Source organism: Dromaius novaehollandiae, chromosome 3 (genome assembly GCF_036370855.1).
Source record: "Dromaius novaehollandiae isolate bDroNov1 chromosome 3, bDroNov1.hap1, whole genome shotgun sequence".
Taxonomy (NCBI): domain Eukaryota; kingdom Metazoa; phylum Chordata; class Aves; order Casuariiformes; family Dromaiidae; genus Dromaius; species Dromaius novaehollandiae.
The window spans coordinates 28,784,771-28,809,564 of NC_088100.1; the positions used below are offsets into that span (position 1 = coordinate 28,784,771).

Sequence of the window (24,794 nt, forward strand, 5' to 3'; positions counted from 1 at the left end):
AAGTGGTACTAGGCTAAAAAAAATTGAGTAACAAACTCTTAGCACTACAAGCTTAATGAGTGTTAGGACCAGTGACTTACAATATCAATGTTATTATTAGAAAGAAGCAAGAAACTTGGACCTGACAGCAGAAGGAACATATCTTAACTGACAGAGCAAATGCCAAAAAAGAACTTTTTCAAAACTTATAAGTATTTCTCTACATATGTTGCAATGTGGCTTCATCTGGCTTTGCTGCTGCCATAGATTAATCAACACAGGGTTTATTCACACTAGGATGGTAGTGACTTGAGTTTCCCCGTGAAATAAGCATCCTCATGTCTCATAATGAAGCTGAAGTGACATCTCTTCAATCAATCTCTTTGTCTATCAGAAGTCCTGCTGTAATTTGAACCCTCCACACACTCTTTCCTCTCCGAATTTCATAGCTATACTTTTACTTTTACTTATTCAGCAAAAACTGTAATTGTTATTACAAATAAAGAATGACTACATAATTAGCTCTTCAGTAAAAAAAAAATAACAAATAAACAAGACTATCACAAAGTAGTGGAATATTTCTGTACATTTTTAGGTGTTAGCCATATAAAGAATTTGTTTATATAGTGCTGTCTGTGTAGACAATTACTTACTAAAGTAATTGTCATCACAACTGCAAATGATTGGCAGGGAATTATTCATGAAATAGTCAATTCACTGTGGCAGCGTTTTAAAACTTAGATGGTGTCTTACATTATAAAGAATTATATCAAACAGTTACACTCTCCAATTTTAATTAAAGATGGAATTATCCTGAAACCAAGTACCAGTCGTTTACAAGTGAGTACTTAATGCTAAACTGGAGTGGAATGTGCATTATAATGTTGTAATTAGAGAAAGCGTGTATATTTGAAAAAAGAAAAAAATCCTGAAAAATTGATAGTAAATTTAAAAGCAACCTAGCATGGGTTTTCCCCATTACTTTTTTTTCCTCAGTCCAGAATGTCTTTATGACTTCTCATTAAATGAATCTGAAGATAAATAGTACTGTTTTCCCTAAATGGGTGCCTAGAGCTGGGCAAAGAGTATATTTATTCAGCTTGAAAATTTTGCCATATTTAAAAATCAGTTTTGATGAAGTGAGCACAGTTTCTCTGGTTTCTTGATTAAATGCATGAAAATATCTCCCAATATTTCATTTTGGTCAATGGAATATTTTATTCAAATCAAAGCAAAAATGTTCAATTAATCTTTGTGTTTGACTTTTTTATTTTTAGGGTATGTCTGACTTAAATTAAAATAATCTAAGTGAAAGATTTAAAAGGGTGTTTTTTTTGCTGCAATTTTTCTTTTACAGGCATCTGAATGAATGGTCATAATGAAATAATGACTGAGGAGGGACAAGATAGCACTCTGTAAGTTAATGAATGGCATGGTGAAAGAGACTAGGGAACAATTTTCTTTATTACAGAATGAAAGGTTGGAAACATGATCAGGAACCAATTTTTTAAACAAAGAAGAGGAAGTACATTTTCAGGCATGTAGAAACATTGTAGGACATATCTCCATGCATTACTGTGGATTCCAAAATATATTTTAAAAGTGATTAGATAAACAAGTAGAACAGAATGGATCAGTGACTATTAAAAACAATGATGTGGTTAAGCTTTGGCTCAGGGAGTCCCTTAGCAGTGAATTGCCAGAAGCAGAGAAGTTGAGAGGATGTACAGGCAGAAGTATCACTTTGTATTTGTCCTTCTCTTTTACTTTTCCTCGTTATCGGCTATTGTGAAAAAAGGCACCTAGGACTGATGGATTTTTGAGTTTGCACGATTGCATTCTTAAGATATGTAATGTTTGGAAAAAAAGAAAAACCTGCGAGTATTTTGACCAAGACTACTTTGCCAGATTCCAAATTTCCAAAGTTTAATTTTTGCTGAAGATAATATACACTGAAATAATGTCTCCCAGCTCCAGCTGTAATGGCAGCACATGTAGTGAACAGCCTTTTGCTGTACAGCATCAGGAATGGGAGTGGAGTTCACTTCTCTCTTCCCTCTTTGTATAGGAGACAAGATACAGATTAACCTTCCTAACTCTTGTTAGGCCTCTGACAGATGGTGTTGTTCTCACTTAACTGTAGTGGTTTAGGAGGTTATAGACTTCAGCCCTCTCCTTTCACCCTCTACCTAAGGTTCCTGCTCTTTTGGTAGTAGCAAAAGGAGTGCATGTATGCTGGCATCTCACATCCTGCAGTTCATGACCTGGCACAAAAACATAAATCGCCATCATTTTCAGCTAATACACCAGGCAGTACATGCATCAGGCTGTGAACTATGGCATCGGACAACGGGCACGCTCTAACTTTCCTCCATCCTCACTATGGCAGTGTTAACCTTTGGACGTAGAGGCAGAAGCCTCCTCATCTCCTGCGGCAGGAACTGGCAGAGCTCATCTGCTGGAGTCCCAGCCCTTGAAAGAGCTAAGGCAGAAATGGTGTCTACAAATAAAACCTTGAGTCCTCTGATCAGTTCAGGGGAGAAACAGGATTCAGACGAAACAATCATGATGCGAGATAGATATAATTAACATAGCTTATAAGGTATAGGATGTGCCTTGCTAACAAATCATACTATCTCTTGTCTTTCTAAAGCAGCCTAATAAGAAGCACAGCACTTATATCTAGAATGCTAGTTTCCTTTTGAAAAGGGAAAGGAGGAAGAAATGAGAAAGAGAACAGTTTGCAAGGGCTTTCCCTGTAGTGTGTTCCTGTCCAGTGAATTCATGGTGCTTTTCTAACTTGGGCATGGCATTACAAATGAGCAGGAAAGGTACCCAGCAACCAATTTTTAGTTATACATTTTACACTAATCTATTTATAATAAGGCGAATCATTAAATTCTTGTTTTCACCAGATACCTCCTTGAATGACAACACTGCCAGAAGGGAAAATAAAAAATTATGAAAGTATAACGAGACCAATGGATACAAACTTTCTGTTTGTATACTAATCCAATTTCATGCCTTCTGTTATAAAACATAAGCATCACCATCAAGTTAAAATTATAGTCACTTTAGTTTAGACTGCTGAATTTAAATTCATATCTGCAAATATTGAGCCCTTCAGTGACATAAGTATCATAAATGCTTACTGAGTGTGATCACAGGTGAGCATGCTTTGTGTTTTTGAAAATTGTCCAATATTTCAAATGACTAGCCTTTCAGTTTTAAACTACCTTTTCAAAATATTTCGTCACTTGCACCAAAAAGCCCACAAGGACTAGATCCACAAGATTTTCTGGTGTATGTGTTCAATTTAAGTTCCTCTGCCCAAAACAGTGATTTTCAAAATTCTCTAGCAGTAGCTGCATAATCCTGAACCTATCTAAAATTTGCAGGAATCTCATAATTCCTTAAGAGACTATTCCCAGGTGCTCAGAGCCTGCTGTAGGGAATGCTTTGAAGTGTCTCCACTTTGATCCTTCTGAGAGATGGGGTGTCAAGCATGTCAAATTGAAATAAAGAGTTTAAATGTCTAACTACATAATAGGATTCTGGGCTATGAATTGGCATTTATGGGACGTGTCTAAGTCATGCAAAATAGTGGGATTTTACATATATCCCTCTCAGCTGCCTTTGCTATTGGCTTGGGAGGTTCCTTGGTTGGATTTGTGGGGGGATCTAATTCTCAGGGAGATAGCTTCACATCAGAAATTGTACAAGGAGTCAAGACAGTTAACTCAGGCTGTAGCTTCTACAGGGGAAAATAGTATGTAAGAATTTATCTTGCGTAGCCTCATACAAGTCATTTAGGCCCTTTCTTGCTTAGGACTTTCATCTAATATAAAGCAAGAGTGATGCACCTCTCGAGAATGACAAGGATCTTAGGTGGGCTCTGCTCTGAAACACCACTGTGTTTTTTCAGCCCTAGCATGAATGTTCCATAAGTGCTGAATAAATAACTTCTGAGAAAAAAGTACCTGCAATCAGACTTCACCAGTCTCCTCCAAAAGGAGCATAGAAGAACCCAAGAGACAAAAAAGGAAAAAAAAAAAAAAAAAAAAAAAGGATACTTCTCAGAAGCCCAGATATAAAGAAAAGTCATTGCAGGAAGCAATAGGAGAACTATGGTGTTGTATGGGAGTACTATGGTGTTGTACAGTATTCATAACAATAACAAAGTACAGAGAGCTCTATACTGTATTTCAATGCAAATTTAAAGTATTAAGTAGTATTGTTATTTGGGGGAGGCTACATCATGCGAAAGACTAACAGAAAACCTTTTCAGGACTGAGAACCAGCCTCCCTAAAGACAGGCTGGAAGAGTTTATTGTGATACATACAAGAAAAAGAAATGCCCAACTTAGTCAATTTTTGATAATTCAGATATTGTTATACGACAGAATGAAGAGATAAGGACAGGTTCTTCTGTGAACCTTCTAAAAGGCATGGAGGAAGGGGCACGGGTCCTCAGTTCATACACAAAGGAGTGTGCGGCCTTATTCGGAGTCTGGGGGAACTCTGAATTACAGAGGTGTGCTGAAAGGGATTATAAAGGAGGGATATAGTCTTGCTGTGGAAGGTAAAACAAGACGTGAAAGTAAATTGGGGTGAACCAAAGAGGTAGCGTTGATTTCTGTCGGATGGTGAGGGATGAAGGGGCAGCTGGTTTTATACAGAGTGATGATGAATAGTGAAACATCCTGAAACAGAAGCAGAGAACTGAGACATAATGGGCAGCGAGGGTGAACACTAACTATATGAGGATGAGAAGGGGTGGTGCAAGACTGCTTATGGTTGGGGTGGAGGCACTGAAACGATCAGTTAAAGAGAGAAGAACATCAGTATGTGTACTAAGAATTCAGTCACAAAACAAGAAAAACACATATTCTATAACTCCATATGCTCAATTACCTCCTCAGATAAATTCTGGTGACTTTGGGATGAAGTTGTTCACACACAGGTTTCCAGAGCACAGAACTAGCAAATTTACTAATCCGATAAAGCGAGTGAACCAACAGGAACATACACACAGATTTCAGAAAGTAGACAAATTGCAATATCGGAATATAACCCCATTTTTAAGTTTATTGCAGGTTAATAGTAAAACCATTCCAGGACTTTATATTCCAGTGTTGGCTCAGAAAACAGTTAAAGCTGAAACGCAAGCCCACAATTCTCAGTTACTTTGAGACAAGTCTAGCAAAGTGAACCCAGGCATTTTCAGTTTGTTTCGGCTGCTTAATGGAAAAAAATCCAGCCTCATGCAGAGCATAAATTTAGTCATGATCCCACTCTTTGAACACTTTGTAAGCCATAGCTAATTAGTCTTTTCAAAACCCCTGCCGGGAAAGCAAGTAATATTCTTCTAGTTTTACAAACGAGAGATGGGAGGAAGAGTGACATTACCTTAAATGGCTTGCCCAAACACATAGGGAATCAGTGTGGGGGAGTCTAGTTAAGAATTAAACACTGGCTAATTCTCACTGCTGGGCTCACACTGTGCTTCTGGATCACCCAAAGCCTTAGCAATGCATTTTGGGGGGATGGGAGGGTATCTGCAGAGGGGAGGAAAGATCCTTCACTGCAGTTATTAAAAAAATAAATATGAAAAGGAAACAAAACAAAGGGTAACTGATGCACACACATAAGTATGAATACATTATTATAAATTGCTTAGCACTGAAAATGTGCTTGACTGCACATTGTGGTATTGTATTGTGAATACTGTTTATATACAAAAAATTAAGTTATTTATGATTACACAATGCAACCATTTTGACAATGTCCCATTAATGTCTCGTGATTTCTGTACAGATACAAAGGAAACTGCAACTTTGCATTACACTGAAATTTGCTTCACAGCTGCATGAATAAAATTATTTTTTCAAGCAACAATCCTTATATAACCTCCTCAATGTAACTTCTACTAGTAGTGTCATTTCCAACAGCATATTTACGATGAACATACTAGGGCCAGTCTTTAAGCTGACAGTAGTCAGCATTTCCCTATTAGTTCAGTGAAAATGTCTAAGAGTCAGGTTTGCTGTGCCATCTGAATGTATTGAAAAATTTTGATGGATAAGGATAGAACAGATTCTAATTAGTCATCCAAACACACTGGTATCATTAGTATCAAAAAAATGGACTTGGAAAATGGGCTGTACACACTGGAGCAATATCATCCTTTTCTCTCACAGCTCCTGTTCCTGTGAAGTGGAACTATTCCTGTTCAGATACAGACTTGATGGGGAGAGGGGCAAGGAGGTATAGCGGGCCCTCTGTGTGCACTGCCTGATGTGGCATGAGAGTACTCCTTCATCACTTGGTGCAGCGGGAGTTCACAGGGTGGTGGTAAGGGACCCTCTTCTTCTGCTTTGATTAAACCTGTATTTGCCCCTGCTAGTTTCAGAGGTTCCTGGCATTGTAAAAGCAGGGAATTTAGGAGAAGATACTCTCTAGTAGATATTTAAAATTTCATAATGATTTGCAGGAAAGTAATTGAGAAGTACAACTCTGAATTATTCATACTAACATTTCAAAATCTTACAAAACTTGCTGGTTGAAGTGATGCATATGACAGTAGGAGATGCACAGTATTGTCACATCAAGCAGACTGAAATTTGACACTGTGAAATACATCCAGGCACTAATCAGAAACTTCAGTGTTGTTCTTAAAGCTGATCTGTGACTGTGATTAATTGGCTTTGAAATTTTGATCAAAATTGATCTGCCCAATTTTCTGGTCCTACTTCAGTAAGTCAAATCTCACCCTAGAACTACACAAATCCATTTAGTTTGGGCCTTTGTAAAAGCAGAGAGAGGGGGAAAAAAAAGGAGGTGGAAACAATTTCTGAGTTTTCAGTGATAGGGTTTTTTTTGATTTCACACATTTGCTAAAGACAGAATAGACCTTACCGTAGCTGTCATAAGCCTCTTCGCTTGTTCCGTGACCATAGTCATAATACTCAGGCATGCTGTAAAAGATCCAGATAACCATGTTAATACTATCACAAGTAACCAACTCAAAACAAAAATAGAACATAAAAAATGAAATGTACTTTAATACTTTTACATATAGCATAATCTAGAAAATTTCAGGTACAATGATAGTTGAAAACAATCGTGAAGAAAAATGTATCAGTGACAGTAACAGCTATTGTAAAGCACATCACATTTCTTATCTACCAAGCATAAAACAGAATTGTTTCTAAATATGTAAACCTAGGAGATGTGACAAAGGTTGAGGACAGGAATTCTATTTTCAAAATAAGGTCTAACACATGACTATGTGCTTTTTATTCACTGTTGTTAAATTACCAAAAGAGGTGCAAATCTCATTTACCTGTAATTCCGAACATTTATGCTGCATCAAGTTCAGCATAATTTGTTTTCCACAAAGCTGACTGTATTCTATCATATTGTATGGAACCTGTAAACTACTTGTCTTTACTGAGGACACTGAGAGCTCTTCAGCTTTACTCCTTAAGAAGAAAGTATGTTTCCACTGCCTGAAGAGACAAGACCTGATTCTCCACAGCCTTCTTCCTTATGCAAAGTTCATACTCAATGCTAATAAAACGCATATGTAAAATATGCAAGGTTCAAGAAAGTGGAAAATCAGAGTCTCAAAAATGCTTCTTGACTGCTTTTTGTTAATTAACAAAGATAATGTATGGTCATATTAACATGTTATCAAAACATTTCAGATCATAGTTACACCCTGATAATCAGCAATCCCCAGCTATTACCCACAATGGACACCCAGAAAACTTTGACTTCTGAAGCATATTGAAATGGAAATGAAATTAATCGCACTTTTGCTTGACTGCTGTTATTATTTACAGTTTGCATTCTGTATTTGGTACCTGGCACCAAATTCAAGATCAGACTAGTGCTGCCTCAGGTACCAGGCAGACATAACAATAATCGGTCCCTACCCAGAAAAATGTATAAACTCCATAGATTCTACTATATTGTATTTCTTCTGTCTGCAGTGAACCATACAAAAATATAACACTTTCCCTGTTAAATTTTTGTTGTTGTCACTTTTATTTCTTTTTCCTTGGAAACCATGTGAGACGGACTCTTGCAAAAAGAACAGAAGCACATAATCAGCTATATTGCATTATTTATAACATGGCAGTTTTCCATATTGGATTACTGTTTAAAAAATAAGGGTTTACACTTGAAACAGAAGCATAGTGGACAGTGGAGCATAAGTAAAAAAAAAATCACAAATATAATAAACAAGCGATATGTAGCAATTATTTTCTTAAACAAATTTTAACTTTTTTGTTCACAAACTGCTTATAACACTTCATAGTTATTCATAGCTGTTCCTGGAATAATTTCTGAGAATAATTCATGTGCTGTAGCTCATGTGAGAGCACTGATTGCACAGATTTGATATCTGACAGTCAAGCTGTTTTGATTTGGGACATATCCTTCCCTGACTGTCTAGGCACAGCTCTTATAGACAGTGTAAGCTACAAATATTTGTGGATTTTGAAGAGAAAAATGCAACTATAATTGTTGTGTATTAATTTACTAATTTACCCAGTAGCCATTCATGTGTGCCCACAGTACTCTGAAATACATATCAGACAGATCAAATTCATTTGCTAAAATAGTAGCAGAAAGTGGACATAAGAGTGACTTGAATGCAAATGAAGTTAATTCTTTTAAAGATTTTTCCAAGTGCCATCTAAGCTCTATATGACATAATCACGGTGGAGAATTACCTTCCAGTACAATGTGGCCATTGAAAAATAATTACCTAAATTTATGCACCCTCCCATTGAAGTGGTGCAAGGCATTTTAGAAGCAAACAGGAAGAATACATCTTCTATTTTGTTGACATATTAAACATTTTGGTTTTTGCAAAGATTCTAGTAGTCAGTTAAATAAAGTTACGGAATTACATAAGGTGAAAGAGAGCACTGGCAGTGTCAGGGTTAAATCATCTATCTAGTTATATCTAGAAAGCTCATGGTTTAGACCTAATGCAATGTTCAAAATGTGTAAAACAGCTAACATACTACCAAGATCTGGCAGACAGCAGTATGAACACTCTCATGTAATACAATTACAGCATTTTGGCATACTGCCTGCTTTTCTGGGTATAGGAGGGTGTTGGAATTGTGAGTGGAGTTACAGGACAAGAAACCCCAGAACTCTCATCTTCTGTCAATGGCTAAGATGCTAATATTTCTTCCTGATACATTTTACAAAACAAAGTGACTGCATGCAAAAGTCAGCTTTAAATTCAGTGCATTTGGGACCCAGTCCAAAGGCCAATAGCTTATCAACAGCTGCCCTGCTTTCAGTGGTCACTGGACAGGACCTGGAGCTGTTACCATCAAAATAATGTCCAGCAAAACATAAAATTTGCAAGAGCAGTTAAAAAATCCTTGCTACTTCATGGTTGTTGTATTTTTTATTTGAGAAAAATACACAAACAAGCATAAACAATAAGGATGTAAGATAAAAAATCCTACACAGTGAACATTCAGAACTTAAATGCTTTATGAACTATATACAAGGTTAGTATACAAACCATTAAAATAAGAAACAAGCTCTACTCTTACTGTAAAAAAGTAATTTGTTTTATATTGTATATATGATGCTTGTGAGCACAATACTTAACACATTGCTGAAAATGCCTAATTCATAGCACAATACATGATTGTAATTGAAATTCTCCAAATTCATTTCCCTGAATAGTATACATTTTTGAGAGATTTGAGCTGAAACGGTATTTGAAATTCCTTATTAGCTCATATTTTGATGGTGTTTTGAACAGTACCTAATGAAGCAAATGTATTTCTTAGAATGAATCTGATTTACACTCACATTTTGTGAGCCAGACTGCTCATTCATTAATCTGCTCTATTGTAAACCCTGCTGAATATGCATTATATGTAATCTATTACACGCATTTACTTGTAAAAGCTGTCCTCCTTTTTTTTGGTAAGCTGCACAATGAATAAAGTTTATAAAATGTGGGCTATAGAATATGGCTTTACAAACTGAAAGTTATTTTTATTTATTGCACACAGATACATGTAATTCACTCATGTTATGCCCAACTATAGAAGTAAACAGTCAGCAAATGAATTTAGCATAAATAAACTTTTTTTTTTTTAAATTTTAAAGTTCTCAGACAGTTCTAGGAAACTACAGTGATCATGAGCTTTAGAAATCTCAGGTTTTCTTGGCAGTGCTAATTGGAAACAAGATACCATTATCTGTCATTAGCATTCGTTACTTTCAAGCAACATGAAGTGTAATTTACTTAAGTACATGCACCCACCTGAAAGCAGGATGTAATGCATTTTATAAAACAGATAAGATTAACTCATTAACAACTTTTCATCTTTTATTCCTAAATTTTCAAAGCATTGCACTAAATTTTATCACTAGGCTTCTGAAACACAGTGGTTTTGATTTGCCAAGACTTGGACTTTAGTAACTTTCTATATTTGCCACATGTGAAAGAATTGATATATATGTGACCATGAATCTTAGAAGTTCTTTAGTTATTTCTATATTTCAAATGGCTTTCAACTTCAGAAGCTCTGAGATAATTTTTCTCTACCTAGATGAAACTTTCACAACTAAGATATATGTTTCTGTTCTCATTCCTGTTTTGCAGCCAAGAAGTTAAATAATATGTGGTAGTAATTTATTTATGTTTATTTTAAATTTAGCTGTTGGATTTGGTTAGTGCTTTTGTATCAGTTATTTTTAAAGGTTTGGGGTCAAAGGTTCCATAAACTCATGATGTCTTCTTTTCATGCAGATAAAACCACATCAGTTCCCAAAAAAGAACAAAAATGAGATTCCTTATTTAGAAGACAGGGACCTCCTGAGGTCCCTTCCAACCTGAATTATCCTGTGTTCCTATGACATGAGAAGGGCCCAAATACAAAAATTCTCCATTAAACAGCAACTGGCTTTTAACTTCTCAGTAACTGGGACTTTTTGAAGTTGACATTAGCTAAGGAAAAGCAAATTCAAATTTGACTGTGCCAAGGGAAACCACGCAACTTGTTAGCCAAAAGGCTTTGGAGAATGGTGCTCTAAGGTGGTTTTAGCAGAGAACCACAAACAGAATAATTAAAAGTGTGGTCACAAAGGCCTGATTCTTGGGTCAACAAGCCACCTGAGAGAAGGCTGATATTCACAACTCAGAGATCAATAGCTTTAGATATGGATAATAACACAGTTCATGAAGACTGCATTAGCTCTGACCAACCTCTCCCTGCATCTGGAGGAATGGGAACAGATTCTGAGTTAGCAACATTACCATCTGGCTCCTTGGCTGCTCTTGCAGCATCTGTCCTATAAGTACTAGAACAGTACAAGAACTGCAGAGCCTGAACGCTTCTTATTCCATCATGTTCCGTGTTCTTCTTTTCACCGTTTTTGTCCTTTGCTTTTAGGTGCTGGGAGATGTGTCTAACTTTCTATTCTTTAATTGTGGAGTACAATGTGGTTGTGGTCATACAATGGGCACGCTACTGGCCAAGGTTGAAAGATATAGGAAAGGGCTCATCTGCTTTAAATACTATTAGGACATGTTCCATATAGCTATCTAGTGAAATGTGTTCTGTAGTCTGTCATGAAGGATCTGAAGAAATGGAAAGCTTTTGATTAAAACCTGTTGAGCTAGAACTTTAACAGATGTTTTTTCCTGTGAAGACATATTATTATATGTCATGTTTCTTTCTCAATGTTTATACTTTTTACCTGGAAGACTATACTCTAGAATCTTAAAGTAATCTTTTATTAGGTAATATTAAGGAAAAGGCTAGTCAGTTTAGGAAAGATGTTTTTAGTAAATTTGGAGTTACAATTCAGTCATTAGATAATAATCAAGTTTCTTTGGCAAAGTATTTGAATCGGTCTATATTAGAAATTCAGCTGATAATGAAATTCCATAGCTCAGATTCATAATCAAACAGGCCAAAAGTTTCCATGCTTTGAAGAAGTAAAAGTGACTCTCAAGGTACTTCCCTTTTTGTGTTGTGGTGCTCACCAATGTGAAAGTGAACTAATACTCTGTTTTAGGATTGGCGCTCTCTGAAGAGGGATTCCTGGCCTTTGTCAGCTTGCAGTCAGCATCTATACTTTATACTGATACAGAGAAATGAAACTATAGCATTCCTTACAGCTATAGCCCAGTCTGGTACAGCTTCAGACAGCAGATTCTCAAGTCAAGATAACACCCAGGATGATTTAAAAGGATGCCTAGAGGTGGGATTCAGTCTTTTAGACAAGACTTATCCTTTCTTTTCGCTTTCCTCAAATGGATACCGTCTTGAACTCCTATCTGCTCTTATCTCCCTCTTTTTCAATATCCTTTCTGTTGAGTAATCCTTGGAGTTTACAGCCTTCAATACTGGTAATTGATACAATCAAATACTCAGCTTCTAGACTAATAGTATCCTGTCAACACTATTTCAGCTGTTCCGTGTAAGGATGTGGTTGTAATATCTCATAAAAGAGGAGGGGATCAGCTGAACTGAATGCACAGTTGACATGAAAGAAAAGTGTTTAAACAAAGCAATATGCCATCTCTTGGAGGACAGTTAGGTGAGCAAGAGTTGCATTCACATGAAGTGCAATATATACAATTTCAATAACATAATAGTTCAGAACAATTCATTGCAGAAACATGTAAATAACAGAAATAACCCTCCAAGGAGTCTGAAAGACTTCCAACTGGAACATCTCTACTTACAGTACATAACATCTATAAGAATGATCAGAAATCTTTTGAATGAAGGAATTTCTTAAACGATTCAGCCTTTAATCACAAGTAGCCTCTACTGAATAGATCTTTACAACTAATGGAATAATACAGTGAACAGTTTGGTGGATTAAGTCTCCCTTTTTCTGAAAGCTCAAGTTTGATAGTATTCATATGTTTAACAGAAAAGAATATTTCCCTTTACAGTAGTCCCTGAATTTATTCTACAGCTTGCAACATGCCTCAAGTTAAACTAGATCTCATCTGTCTTGAGCACTTTCCGATGTTTGATTTCATGTTGCTGCAAATCTGAATTTTTAAAAAATGAAGCCAGTAGAGTTATACAAGAATAGGAGTGGAGAGACATTAGAATGTTGAGATCACTTTGGGATCTGAAGTTTTTGCATAATCTGAAGTAGAAACCAATCTGTCATTTATTTGCTATAACCACAGACAAACAGTGATTTCTCTTCAAGTGTTCTTATTCCCTTTCTACTTCTTTCATATACACAGAATTGTTGCCAAATATTTCAGAATATTGTAAGAAATGTCTGCAGACATGCTATTTGCAAAGGGAAAGATGCAGAATTCTAGGAACCCTATCCAAATATAGAGACAAAGATAGCAAAGTATCTAGGGGTTATTTCTATAGAAATTGCTTCAAAATTTTAGATTTCAGACAGATGTATGGAGGAAGACTATCTTCCAAGAATTTTAGGAGAGATGCAAGTGATTTACAGAAAAAACCTTTCATCTACTTCAGAGCAACTAAATTTGATTCTATTTTGCTCATTGAATCAAATAAATGAGAAGTGGCATTTGAAAACAGTTTCTGATGATGAATGTCATAAGTGGATTGCTGTGAAGATACATAAGATGTCATATTCTAGGCTTCCTGGCTTGATTGCTTTCAATGGTTTGGAAATAAAATACTGGGAAATCTTTATTTATGAACAGGTGGATATAAGCACAAAGCCAAAATGAAATATGACAAAGTAAAATACAATGCATACTGGTATAAACAGAGAGAGTGCACAGTAGAGAAAAATCATAAAGAATATCATATTTTACTAACAACCAGTGTAACCACTCTGCCTATTGCAGTTTGCATTACATCTATGTATCTATATTTTACTATTTAGTAATATTCTGATAGTGAGACAAAAGTGAGTAAACCTGTGATCATGTCACCAACAGATTTAAGCATGTGAGAATCTACTAACTAAATTAATGATTATTCACAGTCCTGCCTAACCATCACTTTAAAACTAAGAACAAAAGTAAATCATTTAGCAATAGATATTTCTCTCCACAACTGGTCTGCAGGAACTTTTTACAGAACAAATAGTTGCAAATAGTGGGAATGGTTACAGAGTATTTTGCTTAAAAAAGGGTCATTGCTTTATGCATTTTTTAAACTCATTTCACCCTCAAGGAAGATTATAGACCTCTTTCTGCACTTCCCTTCTGAATGCAATCAGAACATATAAACCTAACAAATGGTGTTGACTAAAGCTTCTCAGCAAGGCACTAGGAAAGGGAATATGTAAACAGCATTGTGAGTGACTCAACAGCAACTCTGTGTCTAACTCTATGTCTGACTATTCAGAAATTTTTGCTCAGTAGTTATTTGGTAGGCAATTAAATAGCCCCAAAATTTGTTTTTATCCTGAGCATATCCAGTCTTCTGCCTGGAAATGCCTCCACAGCATTGTATCTGAGCATTCAGTTGGAGGGAGGGCAGATATTTGGACATCAGAGATAGGGAGCACTAGAGACACTGTAAAGAGATAGGAACTTCCTTGAAGTCTGCCAGGCTTGTCCCCAAGCCTGTCTATCATCAGGTAAGGAAACTGATAGGAGATTAGTGTCATTTGAATATCTAGTGGGAATCGTGTAGGTTTCCCCATTATCTAAACATGCAAGAAAGCTTTACAAGGCTCAGGATGAAATATAGAAAAAGTAATCAGAACTCATCTGTTATACAACAGCAATAGCCATTTGTTACTGGCAATGGCTTTCTCAAATAACAGTTGTGACTAGTTTTTCAAAAGTTTTGAAATGACATTTTCTTTTAAAAGGATATAACAAAAGTGATTCCACTTTTTAGTAAGACTGTTAATATCTGTTTATCCAAAGTCTGAAACAGAATATGAAGGTCATTTCCATCATACAGGTAGATGCTTTTCAGGAATTTTGACTCAAAGGTGTCTGAAACAAGAATAAACTTTTCAGCTGTGCAACACCAGCACAATGACACGTCAGTCAGCTACTTGGATTGCTAGGCTTTGTGGTGATGCTAATGAATTAATGCTGTTACATCCCTTAAAAGGAGAAAGCAAATATATTAACTGGGTAGCTCCAAGGCAACTACCACATCAGTAAAAGTTATGAGAAATCTGAATGCTGTTGCTATCTGTCCCTCAGATCCACAGAAGCAGGCTCTTCGCAGCTCACTTTTGGCTCTTGAAGTCTTGACACATTTATTTACTCTGATCATGATTACACATGCCAGAGAAAAGACTGACAAAACATGTTTCGGCTATAATTTTGCATAAACTATTGTTGTATGCACCCTCACACTGTGGTAAAGAGTCCACTTCAGTACTTGAAACTAAAATGCTTCACATGAGTTGGCTGCTAGGTTCATTTCTTTTGCAGTGATAAATCAGATTAATGTAATTCTTCAATCTCTTGTTATGCTTGTATCTAAGATACTTTCCCCCTACAATTTTTTACCTCTTTTCAATATAAGTAAGGAAAGAAACAGTCTAAAACAGAAAGTCTACCCAGTGGTACATTGTATCGTACTATTGGATGTATTATAATCTTCAGTTTGCATACCTTTGTGTGTCTAGATTAAAATGCAAGCTGTGGAAGGTTAAGAGCTGATCATTATGAAATCATGCTGAAGGAATGTGTTAGAATTACTTACTGCAATTTAACACAACATGCTAAACATATGAAACTCAGTATCTTACTCCATTAAAAAGTTCTTGAAACATCTAGTTCTTGAAACATCAGATTTACTTTGATTGTTCAAAAAAAGGTTTCTATTAGTCAAACAAATCCCACAAATCAAGCTGGAGTTTGAAAATTGGGTTACTTTCTTTACATCTGTAACAAAACAGCTTCCTCAGTGCAATTAGACTATCATATGTTATCTTCAAATAAATCTATTCATGTATGAACAAAACAGGCAAAAATTAATGGGAAATAGAGCTAGAAGGGAACTTATGGTGTCACTTAGTTCATTTCACCTACCACTAAGCAGATACAAATTTAATTACATCATTCTTTATTGAAATTTAGCTAAGCTACAGTGATGGAGATTCCAGAGCCTCCGAATCACTCTATTACTGCGTTTTCCTATTTTTAGAAAACTTTATTTTCCTAATGTTTATCTTCAATTTTTGTTATTGAAACTTAAGGCTATCATTTTTTTGCTGAATCCAAAAGGAACTTGGAGAGAAGAATTGTCCCTTAGATAGTGTCCCTCAAAGGACAGGTATTCCCAGCATAGCTATGTATTGCTACCTTTAGAAGTGTACTAGTCTCGAAGAGCTATTTTACCTGCAGCATGGTTTTTTTGAAGATGTCATCTTTGAAATTATGTATACATGCTGGGTCTTGATATCTGGTGGTCAAGCAAGGGTAACCAGAATGAATTCAAACTCAGGTAAATACATGCTGCTGATACAAGTAATTCCTGGAGATTCAACTAGATAAAATATTCTTTGCATTACATCCTAAATAATTTTGCAGCATGTTTCAGCACTGAAATGATTGCATATTAAACCACATAAATGACGTGAGCTGAACTGTAGTCCATGTTATATTCCTGCATATTGGAACAAGTAAGTGATCCCTAAATCCCTACTGGCAGCCCATACCATAGAGAAAGAAGCTGTGAACACAAGCTATATAGTAGGTATGAACTTAATAGTAGAAACAAAAATAACCAGGAAAATAAAGTCTCTTCTCCAAGTCAGTAACTTTTAGTATATTCAATCTCAGTGGTTGAATGTGCTTTTGAAATTTTCAGTGGATCTGAATTATTGTAAGAATGTGAATCAGAATTGCAGAGCCTCTTACAGGTTGAATTAGTAGGTTGTTATGACTGTATATTTATTAATATGTAATACATTGGTATGGACATAGTCACACTATCTACAGATTATCTATGCCATAGCAGGAAACTGGGCATAGGCAGCATATATTTCCTGAAACATATTTTTCTCATTATATTTTTGTTATTAGCATAGAGAAACAGAAGTCCAATGGGACTTGCACATGAGAGCATAGTTATGGGGCTCGACCACAGATAATTACACCTTTACAATTAGATATAATCCATTTAGATGAAAACTATGCCTGTCAACTTGAAGTTATCTGATACTGTACTTTTCCTTTCACTCTTCTTCAGTCCTCTAAAAGAAATTCATATTGGCAGTTACCTAATGGAATGTGTGCAAGCCTTCAGATCATGTAAAAGCTTAGAAGTTATTTCAGACATATCAATGTCATCTTTCTTTAGGTTACGATTTACATTCTGTATTGCTATTTAACTTCTTAAAGAGGAAGTTGAGAGGTGACATGACAGATAATATGGTCATTCGTGCATGAGGACCAGAAGTTTGGATGTTTGCTTAGCAGATGTAGGATGGGTTTGCAACGTGCATTTGACAGACTAAAAATAAATCACTGCCCCCAAACGACCTGCATACCAGCATATAACACGTGTCCAGAGGACTGTTGCCTATAGTACCATGCAAAATATTTGCAAGATTAGCAGTAGACATTTTGTCAGGAATTGCTTCAAGGCCCTGAATGGGGGTGCTATCATTAGTGGGGCTAGGTCCATGCAAGCAAGAGAAATGAAGAATGCCTTTCATGTAGCTCATCTTGTGACAAAAAGCACAAATGAAGATATGTTATAACAAGGCCTGTGTCGCTGTGGGATAGGATCTGTAACTCAGTAATAGGTTGCACTGTTTTCATCCATGTTTTATCATTGAATTATTTATTCTTCTTGTTAGTATGTTACAGGTTTTCTGATATTTTGCAAGTCTATTTAAAGCTTAGAATGGGAGTCACAGACTCTTCTTTCTTTACTAAGTACCCACTCACCAACTTATTTTGCTATCTTATTAGCAAAAACCAAACAGAACAAAAGACAGAAAACCAAGCCAGCCAACCAACCCTCAAAGCCATTGTAGATATACCAAGTACCTGCACACAAAAGAATTAATCAACGTGAGTGTGTTCATGACAAACGCTGTTGAACAGGGAAATTTATAAAACACAAATTTTAAGCTTCAAAGGACAATCGTTGATTTCTTTCTTTTTTCCCTGTCAGACATGGCTGTTTACACTGCATATAGTTGCATGGGTTATGCACAAGGGGATTATAAAGAATATATCCTTTCTAATTTGTCCTCTAGCCAGTCAGTCCCAGGTTTTCTGAGCATCCCTCTTGGCTGTGGGATATGGTACCTTTGAAATGAAACTGCTGGTGCTGCTAATGACACAAGGGGTGATGATTACAGATGTGGTAGTAGAGCTGAAGGCTACATGCTGCTGGCCATCAGGGTTCCAGCTGATTCATCAGCAACTGATCCACTGCTGCAAAGTTATTCTATTGGTCTTGGCTGAGGAGTTTGGCCACACTTCTCATACAGTACAGTTCGATCCCCTATCAATCTCTGTGTAACCGAAGAGGCAGATCCTCTCACAAAACATTTCATCCTTTTCTCCTGGTGATTTAGTGTTCTCAGCCCACAAATCCTGGACAGCGGTGGTGGTTCAACAGACTGATAAGTTCCTGCTAAGAAAATCAAAAAGTGCATTATATTTGGAAAACTAATAGTATCCTCCCATAATGTCTATGTTATAGCTGAGCTGGAAATTCATACTTCTACCATTTTATAGTTCTCTTTTATCACTTTGCTTGTTGTTCTGTTCGAAAATGGCTTTTAATGCAGCAGTACACAAAAAATCTTGTGGTAAAAATCGTATTTATTTCTTTAAACCTACATTTCAGCAGGACTGGAAAGGGAGGACTGTTGCCACCAGATGTTCTAACATGGTCTGAAGGTGAGGAGCTACTGAGGATATCAGTGTGCTTGCACTACCAAGAAACACCAAAAAGTGGAAAACAAGGCCTGTATAAGAATGACATCTGCCTTGGTAATGGAAATGGGGCATCATCTGATAGAATGGCTGACTGGTGAGGGTCAAGTCTATTTAAACACCTGTTCCCCTATAGTAAGTTTGTTTCATCCCAGAATTCTGTTAGTCAACAAGAACATACATCTTGCAAGTTTTTAGGTATCAAGTGTAAGCAGAGTGGAAAACCTGGATCAATATTAATTGGTTGCTGAGATGAGATGCAACTGCTTGAGAACATCATGCTAACCCTTACCTGCTATCTGCTCCTCATCAGAACAACATGCTGTGAACCAGTAAAACAGGGATGGCCATCATATTCAAAAGAATTTTACTTTTGAATAGCGTGTCTAGCATTTATATTTAAACTACAGTGGTCAGATTAGAGGTTTAGGAGCCAAATCTAGCTGATAGAAAGGGTCTGGTGTGTCTGCGCATGCTCGGATGCTTATCGCTGTGAGCCATTTTCACACTTGAGTGGGAGACAGAAGAGGAGAGAAGAAAAAGAGGTCCCACCAAGCATCTCCAAATGCAGTGCAACATTGCCCAGGGGATGCGAGTCGAATCTGATGTCTGCCTCTGCCCACTGAAATGATTGGTTCCTTGTTCTCTGTGGTCTCAGACAATGCTTTCACTTGAATTACCTTAAAAACTGTGTTTTGACATCAGTGTGAAAACATTTCTAAAACCATCAGTGTTTCTAAATGTCCTTGCTAAACCTGTAGTCCTTAACTGAATCTTGTAAACAATGATTATAGACACAGCTGGAAAGGGCAACCAATTATTTATTTAAATATTTGTCCTGAGATTCCGTCCTGCATTCTGCATAGTCATTATAGGACAGGAAGATGAGCAGGAAAAAAGGTGGCTTTAGGAATGTGGCTGCTAGCTAAAGAAAGACATACCTCATGCAATATAGACTGTAACATTAGCTATATTTGGCATAACCCATAATTCTTTCATTCCTAAAATTACAGTCTCTCCAAACATAACAAAGATACGCATGGTACACTACTTACCTCAGTGAGGATTTGCTGCTCCAGGGTCCTGCTGTCCTCTTTCTTCAAGCTGCTTATTGTGTCCATTTCAAAGTGGTGTTGAGGTGTCTGTTAGCTCATTCAGCTATGCAAACTTATTGTGGGTTTCTGCCATTCCAGTCTGATTCCGAGACTCTTCCAGGAGGGACCCCATTCCCCTATCTTCAGTCTAGAAATCAGACTGCTGTCATGAAGGACCTCTGGAAGGGTGGCAGTGGTAGAGTTCTTTGCAGAAGGACCTACACAAAATGTGTTGCTGGGCATGTTGTTCTATCTCTGACCTTCAGTACGAATCTTCAGATAATTGTATATAAAAGTACAGACTCTATCTTCACCTGCAACTGGATGATCTTGCAGCTGAGTATTTTTGATGCTCCTTCTAATAAATCATAATCCTATGTGTTAGCACAATAGTGTGTGTTCACAGCATGTGCATTTTCACTACTGTTGGCAGAGATGAAGTTATAAAAAATCTGAATCAGACAACTCTTGGACAATGAAGGACTAAAGGACCCCAAGGCATACAAATGGGCAGAAAGCCTCTGCTGAGCAAAGGGGAAGTAGATATAAGGTCTGGAAGACAAAGGTAGCAGTGGTAGTGGTGACAGGCTACCTGAACACTATCTCTATCTTCATGCTGTGAATTGGGTGAGCAGAGGAGCAAGATGCAACTTACTATGTGCTTTAAAGCATACTGAATTCAGCTTGCATTCAGTCCTCTCCCCAGTGTAGTTTTAAGGGTTCAAAGTGAGGATGAGATTAAAGCTTGGTCAACATGTGTGGTGAGACAGACAGCCAAACCAGAGTTCAGACCTGCTATATGGATTTCCATATTAATTCCTTAATGAGCCATACAAAATGAGTGGAAACAATTGCCCTTAACAAGAGCAAAACTCTTGCAGCTCTCATCTCATGCCTTAGGATTTCAGTTAATCCCTGCAGATGGCAGTAACAATTATTTTTCTCTCCGAGCACATCATCTACAAGGTTTGGTTGCTTTTTCCCCACAAACCACACACTGGATGATCTGGATCAGTATTCTGAAGGGGTACAAATTATTTTCTTTCTTAGGTTTCTACATTATATGTCTTGCTCAAATGATCAGAGTTATACTAATTACAAGATATGGGATTAGGAGAAAACTTTTTAGTATACATAACTAACCTAGTATTTTGGTGATATTATTCTATTGTATTATTTTTTGGCGGGCTCAATAAGGAGGCATTTCTGTGAAACTAAATATCCACTAAGATACAGAAATCCAAATTGCATATATAATAGCTCATTTGTTCTTTAAATCTTTGAAATCTGAGTAACGTGTACTCTGCAAGTACTCTCTTTGAAGTCAATAGACTAGTTGTGGCATTCAGTAATACTCAACATGGATAAGTATGCCTGTATATCCTGCTATATATTATAAAAGAAATTGTTTCGGTTGCAGATTTGAAATAGACTAGGCATTTTGGAGGTCACTCACATTAGTAGAAAACACATTTGACTACTAAACTTAACAGGCGTTTAACTGGCAAAATTATTTGACTCATAAGTTTTCTTCTTGAGTCAAATTATTGCTACTAGTTCTAGTTTATGTAACACTCCTCATCAACTTGATAAATATGTCATTTCATTGTTGGGGACATCAATTTGCAAAGAAATTACAAGTTAATTCATATGATATAAAACAATGTCATAGCAGACAGATTTCTGTCTGTAATTATTATTTTTAAACCATAGACAATATCTCCTGTGACAATTCACTATTGTAGCAAAAAATGGGCTGAATTCTTTTCAAAAACTTGGAGTACATTTGACAACAAGAATATCTACCTACACAGTGACATGATGGGTGCAGCTAGTAATGTATAATTATTTGAAAGTGTGTTGTTAAAGTATACTTGAAGGGGTTCACATTTAGGTGTGACAAATTCTTTTAAACATTCTTCACTGGTTATAAGAATACTTGCAAAGAACTTTTGTATCAGCTCAAGTGCCACTCACTACAGCTGTTATAGAGCTGAACATAATTCTGGGAGGCATTTACATCAGCAAAGCATTCAGCAAAAAATTGGTTAAACAGAAAGCAAGTTTAAGGTCCTCTGGTCTTTCAAGTGCAAAACTCTGTACATAAACATCATTTTCTTGTCTGGTAAGACTCAGAGTAATCCAGTAAAAACCTACGTCTTTTCTTGTTAAAACTGTGTTTGGCTTTCTATGATCTGACATCTACCCTTAGCGACCAATCAGAGCATTTTCTGAATAACTGGCTGAAGCACTCTTTTAGCCTTCAGCTTAACTGTGAAAAACATGTCATTTTGTATTTAATAAACATGGACCAACTGTAGAGAGAAATATATGCACAAGTGTGTGGAGTATGTGTAGGTAAAAAGTAATCATTTTTCTTGCCTCTTTTTAGTGATATGAACCATAAAAGATGTGAACATAATTCTCTCCATTATATCACACAGCAAGGACATAAAATAAAATTTCCAGACTTAGTTGCTTTTATCAATTCTGAAAGTTGTTGAGAAAGTATCTGGCAGAAAGCAGATAGTTTCAGTGTTACCTCAGGCAAAAATTCCATTTTATAATTTTCCTTGAGGGTGGATGCCAACCAATAATAGGTTTTTGCCATCATCATTACTTTTATGTTTTATTTGCTTCTGGTTTTGCCCAAGCATTATAAAAACTATGAAATATGAGATGCCCTTGGAGACTTTGCACTACTAAAGAAAAAAAAAAATGCACAGATAAGGTCAGAATAAGAGCAGGCAGTAAAATGGTGTAATCACTTGGTTATTTTTAAACTACACTTTAATTTGCAGTGATTTGAAAAGTCTCTCTGTGATTTTTGCTCATCTGAATAATTCCGTATATTAACTCTAACCACCATTATTACTTTTTGATAACTATTTAAAATACTGTGAGATTTTGTGAATTTAATGTAGAAAATAAAACAGGAAATTTATATAAAAAGCGAGGGAAAAGAAGAGTTAACTCTAACAGTTTCATTGAAAAGTTCACATAAATTTATAAACACTTACCTTTGTGTTTGGGTGGCATAACTGTTGTCATATGCCTCATAGCTTGAATCATCATATTCACCCGCATATCCATCATCGTATCCCTAAGGGAAAAATAAAACACCATAGCTTAGAAGATTGATAAACCAAATAATATTGTCAGGCTGTAGAAGTAATTGGTATTAATGTATATACATGCTATGTTTGTCCACTGTTTTGTAAAACATGCAGCCTTATTGATGAGAATTGTGCACGTACACATGTTAACAGCTACCTGTATGTTGCAAATGTAAAGAAATCAGCTTCTCATTTGAAAACTTAGTTTATCTGTTGATAAACTGCAGTGTTTGTCCAAGCAATAGTGCTTCAGCAGGATCTATTTAGCATACTGATGAATGATACTGAAACCAATTGTTTTCTAGCAATTTGATATAGAAATGGTTCCTTAAATATCTATAGGTGATAAATATCCACTGAAATGAGCAAATGGCTCATTTGGAGAGATACTCCATCTGAAATGGAGAGATTCTAATAACTCCAGATGGCAGTTCTGGTCCTCTGATGTCTGAATCCTTCTACTGAGGGAGCCATGGGCAAATATGATCCATTGTAGCTGCCTCCAGACCAAAGAGTGTATGGTAACCATTAGGGGGAAAAAAAAAAAAGGGTAAGGAGAAAAAGACAGAGATAACCCAGGGAATGACTTTGGATATGATAGAGAATATGTTTCTTCAACTACATGACAACAGAGTAGGCAAGAAATGCTGTACAGAAACATGTTCTTTTTCTCTAGGAATTTTGAGAGCAGATATTTTTAGTTAATAGAAACCAAACACTTTGCAGTCACAAGAAAGTTCTTCTATTATGGAAAGTGCTAAAGGAATTAGGTGGGTTAAAAAACCTTCAGCAAATATTAATTATAGCAGAAGGCAATTCAGTCCTTTTCCACAGGCTATTCAAAATTCAGTTAAGTTGGGGCAGAAGGGATGGGATGGGAAAGCTCCAGAATAACAGGAACCTAGCAAACAACCACTTCTGGTAAACTATCATAACAATGCAACGTACAGTGTTATTTGGACACCTCATACTTCTGCATTGAACTAGACTTCACTGGTACTCCTGATTTAAAGAAACCATTCAAAGGAGAAGGTTCAGTTATGGCTCCTTAGGTCAAACGTATTACATTTGCCTACTGGTCTGGTTTCCCACTGAGGACTGAGCGTGAGTGCGGACTGCAGGTGAGAGCCTTCACCAGCAAGGGGCTGAGCGGCCTGAAGGACACCCAGGAGGCCAACTGCAGGGGTTGACTCCACTACTCAGGCCCCTGCTGCTGCCTACAGCAAGGGAAAGCTTTTCAGGGCAGGGGAGGGGAGTCCTCTTAGGGCCTGTTCTGTGACTGGTGAATGACCTCTAGCAGAAACCACAGTCCACACAAACCTCATCATCTTCCAGTTCAAGGGCAAGTGCACCAGTTTGACTTGCCTTCATTAATATACTGTCATAACAAAAAATGCAGTTAAACACAGATACCCCTGCAGACCACAGTTATATCTTTAACATTATATCACTAATTACACGACCTTGCTTCTGGGGACAGGAGGGCAGAAAAAATGCACCACACGAGACAGATGTTAGTCACATTGATTAGTACGCTACTGGACAGGATCCAGCTATTGTGGAGTTGCGGGTGATACAAGTTCCTATATAAAGTGGAATAGCTAGAGGAAATGTAGTTCAGCATGCTTACCCACTATATGAGAGAACAGGAAAAGGAACAATTACAAATGAGCTCTCTCAGTTTCTTGATGCCTGAGGTGGATCACCATTCAGCAC

General features: G+C 36.7%; 1 protein-coding gene across 5 annotated transcripts in view; it reads right to left on the minus strand.

Moving 5' to 3' along the window:
• Positions 1 to 24,794, minus strand: part of KHDRBS2 (KH RNA binding domain containing, signal transduction associated 2) — a 414,201-nt gene that overhangs the window by 46,136 nt on the left and 343,271 nt on the right. For all 5 annotated transcript variants that reach the window (XR_010388234.1, XR_010388233.1, XR_010388232.1 and 2 more), the window contains exons 7-8: positions 22,983 to 23,065; positions 6,898 to 6,956 (exon numbers count right to left, since the gene is read on the minus strand). Coding sequence is in view for 2 of the 5 variants with exons in the window: in XM_064508626.1 (XP_064364696.1) it covers positions 6,898 to 6,956; positions 22,983 to 23,065 (142 nt within the window). In the remaining 3 variants the exon portion in view is untranslated. The remainder of the gene's footprint in view (positions 1 to 6,897; positions 6,957 to 22,982; positions 23,066 to 24,794) is intronic.